The sequence below is a fragment of the Epinephelus fuscoguttatus genome, linkage group LG17 (assembly GCF_011397635.1).
Source record: "Epinephelus fuscoguttatus linkage group LG17, E.fuscoguttatus.final_Chr_v1".
Classification (NCBI taxonomy): Eukaryota; Metazoa; Chordata; class Actinopteri; order Perciformes; family Serranidae; genus Epinephelus; species Epinephelus fuscoguttatus.
The window spans coordinates 35,278,824-35,285,951 of NC_064768.1; the positions used below are offsets into that span (position 1 = coordinate 35,278,824).

Here is a 7,128-nt window from a genome sequence, read left to right on the forward strand (position 1 = left end):
CCATTGGTACCATCCACAACTTTTCACAGTGAAAACAGAAAAAAAAAGGTTTTATTTTGCCATTTTTCACCTGGGTGCGTCAATATATTGTTTAATTTGATCACTTTTTGCTTTATTTTGCTGTATAAAATATTTTTTGCGATGATATGTTTCAAGCACGGTCATGTTTTGTCGGGTTATCTCAAATAACTAAAGCCTTTTTGAGGATGTGTGCCTGTACTTATGCTGCTGTGGCCCCCTCACCTTTGAAATCACAGTTACGCCCCTGCAGGAACATTATAACGGGCTAATATTACAAAGGGCGTAAGATGATTAACTGTGAACTAGTGTCCATGAAAGCTGGTATATTTTGGACAATTTCTACACTGTGTTTATGAACTGATTATATTATTCATTGACAAGGAGAAGAGGGGCATGTGTGTATTAATGCAGCTTGTTAAATTAATATTTGTCCTTACAGAAGTGGTCGTGATGTGCCTGAAGAATCCTTCCCTAATGCACTTTAAACAGAAAGCTTCCAGTGAACAGAGTATGGATCATGACGGATTATGGTGTGAGGCTGGTCTCCACAGCGCAGCGCCTCTGCTGCGCGGCGCTCTGCTGCTCCGGTGGATCAGTGGAGGTAACGTTAGTTAGTGAATGTTTCTTTGCACAGTGATTAAGGGGGAGGACCAATGGCAACAAAGGAGACGGAGAGGACGGTAGCTCCTCCTCTCCCTATCTCTCTCTCCCTCTCTCTGTGCTTTATAGATGTATATAATCCCTGAGTTGACCCAGAAAACAAACTCCTCTGACTGCCGAGACGCCGCAGAGTTTGTATCCGCCGCAGGGCTGCATGTAGCCGGAGCATCAGCTGGAACAATCCCGGCACTGATCCAACTTCGTACGGATTCGACATTAATACATCGGGTAGGTGTCGTCTTCTGTTACTCCTTAAACAGGTAGTGGCAGCACTTTGCCTTTGTGCCGCGGACTATTTTATATATCTCTCCGTAATAATAAAACACGCAGATTAGATCTGCTGATTCTATTTCACCTTGTCACTTTGCGCACTTGCAGCGATATTGCCTGTTATATTATATTAGTGGCGGTTTTATGGCATCGAAGCCACACAGCCCACATGCACAGTCCCCGAGGATAAAAAAACAAAATAGGTTTCATGCTTGTGTGATAATGTCAGCAATTATGATCCTCCCTCAGACTATCTATTTACAAAGTGGCATTTGGCTGAATGATAATCCAGATCTGCAGAGGGAACACAGAGGCAGAATTTAAAGGAGGATTTAGGCTCTTGGGCAAAGTGTCTTGTTTTATCAGCACTATTAAGGCTTCAATTGCTCCCAGCAGCCAGGGGCACCAGCAGAGTTCATTTTTGGGGGGGATTTAAAAGCCTGAAATGTCTTTGTTTTTCACAGACAGAAACACACACTCGCTCCACTGCTCGCTGTGCATGTCTGTTTATGATCATCCAATTTAGAGGGTAAAATAATGTCATCAATTTTAACAAGCCAATCACGTTGATAGAAAATTGCAGTTTCAGCAGTGAGCAGGATCTGTTTGTCATGTGTAGGCAATCTTAATTGGAGATCTTTTGTGACGAGTGTGTGAAGACACAGGCTGTGTGCTGTGTGTGCTGAGGAGGGGGAGAGGTGTGTGTGGTCTGGAGGAGCATTCCTCTGCGTCCTTTTGGCTGCAAGGGTATTGCTGCCCTCCCTCGTTGGTGTGATATCCAGCGGTAACTCACTGATGGTGTAATTCTGGAGCTTTGAGATGGGCTTTCTTTTTTTACAGGGACACTTCGGAAGTGTTCAAATAAAGAAAGAGAAACTGGGGGAGGAGGGAGGGCAGTTTCAACAGAGAGTGAGGGTTTATTTTAGGGTTTTAAAGGGTTACTCCAGCTATTTATTATTGCACTAATATACAATTGGTAGACTCGCAAGTAGGGCTGGGTGACATGGAGAAAATCAAATAGGATATTTTTGACCAGATGCCTTGGTAATGATATTGCGATGCTTTCACAAAATATTTACACAATGGGATTTTGCTAATGAATCATCAGTGATGTGGATATAATGACTGAGAAGGTAAAGGCAAACAAGAACAGTTTGGTAAGCAGCCTTTAAAACCAGGAAAAGACAACACTTATTACGATATATCAAAAATCTAAGATGAGATATCTAGTTGTATGTAATGATATCAATATAATGTTAATACATTGCCCAGTCCTGCTCACACGAGTCTAAACTGAAGCAGGGATCGAGATATCCTGACTTTTAGTCTCTAGTATGGGTCAAAGTCCAAAAACTCTGGATCCTACATTTCCCATAATGTATCTGGATAGTGTTTATTTATTTTTTGTTACAGCCTCTCTTTCTCCTAAATGCTCACATCTTTAAACCCAAACCTCCACTTTGTAATAAAGACCTTGTATTAAAGAACACACACTTAAAAAAGTCGATGGCTGGGCGATAAATTGAATTAATTATGTTTTGTTTGTGAAAATCGAATCATTTGAAAATGCACAAAGACGTTACATTCAGTAGATGATTGCTGGAGTAACAACAGTCCAGGTGTTCTCTCTGGCTCTGTGTACCTGGAGCTAACGCTTGGGGACAGTGAAAAATAACTCCATGGGAGTTGACTGAACAGTGTGCAGATTGTACTTTGCCCAGTTTGTCTCTACCTGCTGCGTAGCTAACGCTAGCCAGCTAGCTGCCTGTGTATATCAGGCTAATGCTCTGTCAAGGAACACAAACAGCAGGAACAGATGAATTAGTTTTACTGAAGTAGATTCTCTTCTTAGTTCAAGCATCTTGTTCTTGCACTATTGCTCAACTGTCTTACAAACAAGGTTCTTTAAAAGTATGTTTTAGTCATGTTTTAGGCACAAATAGTGGTCATTCCTGTGTTCCCAGGATCCTGTCCCCAAATGTATATGGCACATAATGGGAACATGACAAAGGGTCCTATGCTCTCAGGTACTATTTGTCCCAGCTCTACATAGCACATCATGGGAACCTGAAAAAGATGTTTCCCAGCTCTGTATTTGCTTAATATGTGATAGAATATTTCTGAAATATTTGCTCTTCAAAAGGGTCAAATTTGAGCCGAACACAATAGGGGTTTATGTGTGTCAACAGAATATTGATCTGGGGAACTAGGAACCTGGAAACATAGATATGCACCCCAAAAATGAGGGGGAAAAATTATGACAGTGAATTTTCCCAAAGCTAAAAAAATATTTGATTAATTTTGTTTTTGCCATATTGCAACAATTTTGGGAAAGACCACTATGCTCATACCTCTGGGTGCGTTGTCCAAAAAGAGTCCTTAAATGAATCAAAAAAATGGGGATCGCACACCTCCAGAATGCAGAAAAGTTAATTTATTTTGTCATCAGTACAGAAAAAACTCAACACAAGACGGCCGAAAGCGCTCTGTGTTGAGCTTTTTTCTGTATTGATAACAAAATAAATTAACTTTTCTGCATTCTGGAGGTGTGTGATCCCCATTTTTTTTTTATTCGTTTTTGCCATATTGCCCAGCTTGCTTCAAGATTATTTTAGACACTTAAGAAAGCTCCCTCTGGAGCCACATAAGACATTATACTTCTCGTTATGAGTCAACTGAACTTTGCACATAAAGTGGTGGATAACTCCTTTAAATTCTGGGTATTATAAGTGTATTTGGGTTTTATGACAATAAGTTGCATTAAAAATCTAATTTAATGTGTTGTGTGTTTTTCAGGGCGATAGAGGCCATGGCTGAACACATGATGATGCCCATGACCCACGGCTTCAGGATGGGCATGAACGGACCTCCGCAGCACAATGGCCAGCCCGGCCTGCGGGCTCTGCCCAACGGCCAGGTGATGCACTATGGCAGGAATCCTCAAAACAACATGGAGGCTGCCATGAGGCAGCGGCAGGGCATGGTGGGACCGGGCGGGATGGCCGGCCCTGTCAGTGGAGCTCCCATGGCCAACCACCACCACCAGATGATGTCTGGGAACATGATGTACAACGGCCAGGGTCCGCAGCAGCAGCACCATCACATGCACCCCCAGCAGCAGCAGCAACAGCAGCAGGGTGGACACCCGCAGCAGTACCTGCCTGGTAACCTCACCTCTCAGCAGCTCATGGCCAGCATGCACCTGCAGAAACTCAACACTCAGTATCATGGACATCCTCTGAGCTCAGCCAACGGCCACCACATGCCCAACGGTGCTCAGTACCGGGTGGGTCCGGCCCAGCTATCAGGCATGCAGCACATCGGGGGCCCTTTGGGACTAAATGGCATGGACATGGATCTGATTGACGAGGAGGTTCTAACTTCACTGGTGCTGGAGTTTGGGTTGGATCGCGTTCAGGAGCTACCTGAGCTCTTCCTGGGACAGAACGAGTTTGACTTCATATCGGACTTTGTGTGCAAACAGCAGCCGAGCACGGTTAGCTGTTGAGCAAAAGAGGCTGGAAGCTGGTTGGGTTTGTTTAGACTGGACACCCCAAAGAATGACTGAGCGGTCACAGTAGCACAGCGAGAGGAGACAATCTCTCTGTTCTGTTTGGGTGTTTCTGTGTCTGTGTTTTTGACAGTGTTTAGTATGCCTTCACACTGACCTGCCTGTGAGTTGATGAAGAATTGTAATGAGAGAAAAACGCAGCAAAAGCACCAGGTTTTTCTTCTTTGAGCCGGTGCCAGTAAGATCTGTCGTCTTTGGCCAAATTGAGGCATCCTGATGCAGCGGGCTCTGTCTGTACCCATCTGGCCCCTCAGCACATGTGCCTGCATTGCCAAGGCTTTGGGATAATTGTAAACTTAACAAACACAACGGGGGAAGGCCTGAAAAGACTTTCCATCTGGGTCTGCTTGATTCTGTGGCATCTCTAAATGTATTTTATCTCTGGTGACACCTTCAAATAGTAGCAGACGTTTTACAAATTTATAAAAGGTAGTCCTCTGAATTTCTTTGTACAGGGATGAAGGGATTAAGAACAGATTTTCATTTCTGACAATTTGTGTGTATATTGAAGGCTGGCTCTTCAAAACCAAGTTCCCACAAGAAATTTCCTTGAAGAGCAGGAGAGGGAGGTTGTGCAGCATTCCTGGGCGATGCGACCGGGTTTATCTCGGATCGGTTGGGTGAAATGTGCTACATCGATTCTTTAGCTTTCAGTGTCATTTACCTGACTCCCGATTAAATCTGCAATCATTAAATGTATCACATCTGTTCCCTGCTAATCAACTGTGATTGAATCATTGGCAAAGTAGTGCATTGCTTAGAGTATTGGCTTAAACAAAGCATTATCTGTAGAAAATGGCTCGAAAGTCTCTCCTTTCCGAGGCATTTAGATGCTCATTGCGAGCTAATTTTGGGTTCGTAGAACTGCAAGAACTGTCAAGGAGGAAGAAACCTGTTAGCATGTGAGAAATGCCATTACTGTGGCCTGTTGCAAGATCCAAGAAAAGCAGCCGTCAGAGGGCGAAGGTGTCGTTAACAGATCTGAGGTGGGATTCTTTTTCTATAACAGCATTGGTTTAAAAAGAAAAAAAAAGACGTGTGTGACTGCAGGATTTGCATTTGTGCATTGTTTATATATGTCTGTGTGTGGTCAGTGCAGCGAGGCATTCAAAACCCATCGAATGGCGTCCACTTCCCTAAGCCATGGCCCTGTGTGCTGGAGGCGATTGGAGGCTGTGCGGGGAGAGAGGGGGGAGAGTTTTTTATGTGTGGACACAATGTGTGGACACAGCACTCCCCAGCAGCACTTAGTTTAATCATTATTTAAATCTGCTACCTGTGGCATTGATTTCATTCGGCAGGAAGAGCGAGCGGAGAAGCACAAAGCGTGCAAAGTTGTTGTTTTTGCCATAGATTAGCTTACTCTGCTGCTTTTCTACTGATTAGATTTAAATTACATGTTCTCACACGCTTGTCTTAATTGAGGTCGGCTTGCACATTCTCCAATGACTCAATAATTATAAAACGGACATGTTCTGTGGCGCTTTTTTTTTTCTTTGCGCAGTTGGTAATTAGGTTTTTGTCAAGGTTGCTGCTTTGCTGCTGCAGGCTGGTCGAGAGAGAACTTCCTGCACTCCTAATGCTATTTGTGGAGCTGTCAGAGGGGTCAGGGCTGCGCTAGTGCACTGTGTTAATCTGTTCCAATACAACTGTGCCGCTGTCCCTGTCTCTCTGGAGATCTGCCATCTCTGAGCTCTGGAGTCAAACAATGGGCATTGAAACGCTGTTATGAAGGCAGAAAAGTGCTGCGAGTTAACGCTCCGGTTCACTTTATGCCTGGCAAAACTGCAGCCAGACAAACTCACAAGCTTGTGGTTGAAATGGAAATACTTCTGGCCTTAGTGAGAAAGTGGCCTCTGATTACTGCTATATCAATAAGCGCAGCCTTTTTTTGTGTATTGTATCTTTGTACTGTAGACTAGAGGTGAAGTTGATCTAGACACATTTAAGGTACTTTCGAAAAAAACATTGTCAGATGTAAATGTAAATCAGTGGCTGATTTTGATGTGTTGACAAGAGATTATATCCTACATTTTTTACAAACCAGTGTGTAGATACAGTATGAGTATACCAATGGTTTTCGAGTGCAGGGCCTGAAGCTTTAAGACCAAGTAGACTGCATGTTAAAGCAAGCGTGAGGGACGTCACCACTTTCCCACAAAGCAGCTGAGAATGTACAGTACAACACATTGTGGGAATTTGTCTTAAGATGGTAGATAAACGTGTGAGATTGTACTCCTTGTTCCAAATTACACATCATTCATTTGGGTAAACCCCCCCCCCCCCCCCCCCCCCCACTCCTTTCCCACTTCCCCAAAGCTTTTGTAATGTTATTGATTCTATTTTAAGAAAATGTATTTATTTTCAAATAAAATATTTATTTAAAGAAATACATGCATTTCAGTGGTTCTTTTACCCTCTGTTAGCCGTTATAAAGAGCACAATATGATACGTGATCTTGATGAATAGATAATGTTGATATAAACCAAGTTGTTACTTGTGTTAGCAGTCTGAACCACAGAGGCTTCGAGATGCTGTCGATTTGTCTTATCTGAGTTTTACTCCCCTGTTGGTTTTAGACACTTCTCCACCCATAAGAAGTGTAA

At 43.2% G+C, this 7,128-nt stretch overlaps 1 protein-coding gene across 1 annotated transcript; it reads left to right on the forward strand.

Moving 5' to 3' along the window:
* Window positions 1–707: 707 nt before the first annotated feature.
* Window positions 708–6,912, forward strand: cited4a (Cbp/p300-interacting transactivator, with Glu/Asp-rich carboxy-terminal domain, 4a). The gene is made up of 2 exons (XM_049602759.1): window positions 708–909; window positions 3,748–6,912. The coding sequence occupies exon 2, from the start codon at window positions 3,761–3,763 to the stop codon at window positions 4,457–4,459; it is 699 nt and encodes a 232-aa protein (XP_049458716.1). The 5' UTR covers window positions 708–909; window positions 3,748–3,760; the 3' UTR covers window positions 4,460–6,912.
* The last annotated feature ends 216 nt before the right edge of the window (window positions 6,913–7,128 follow it).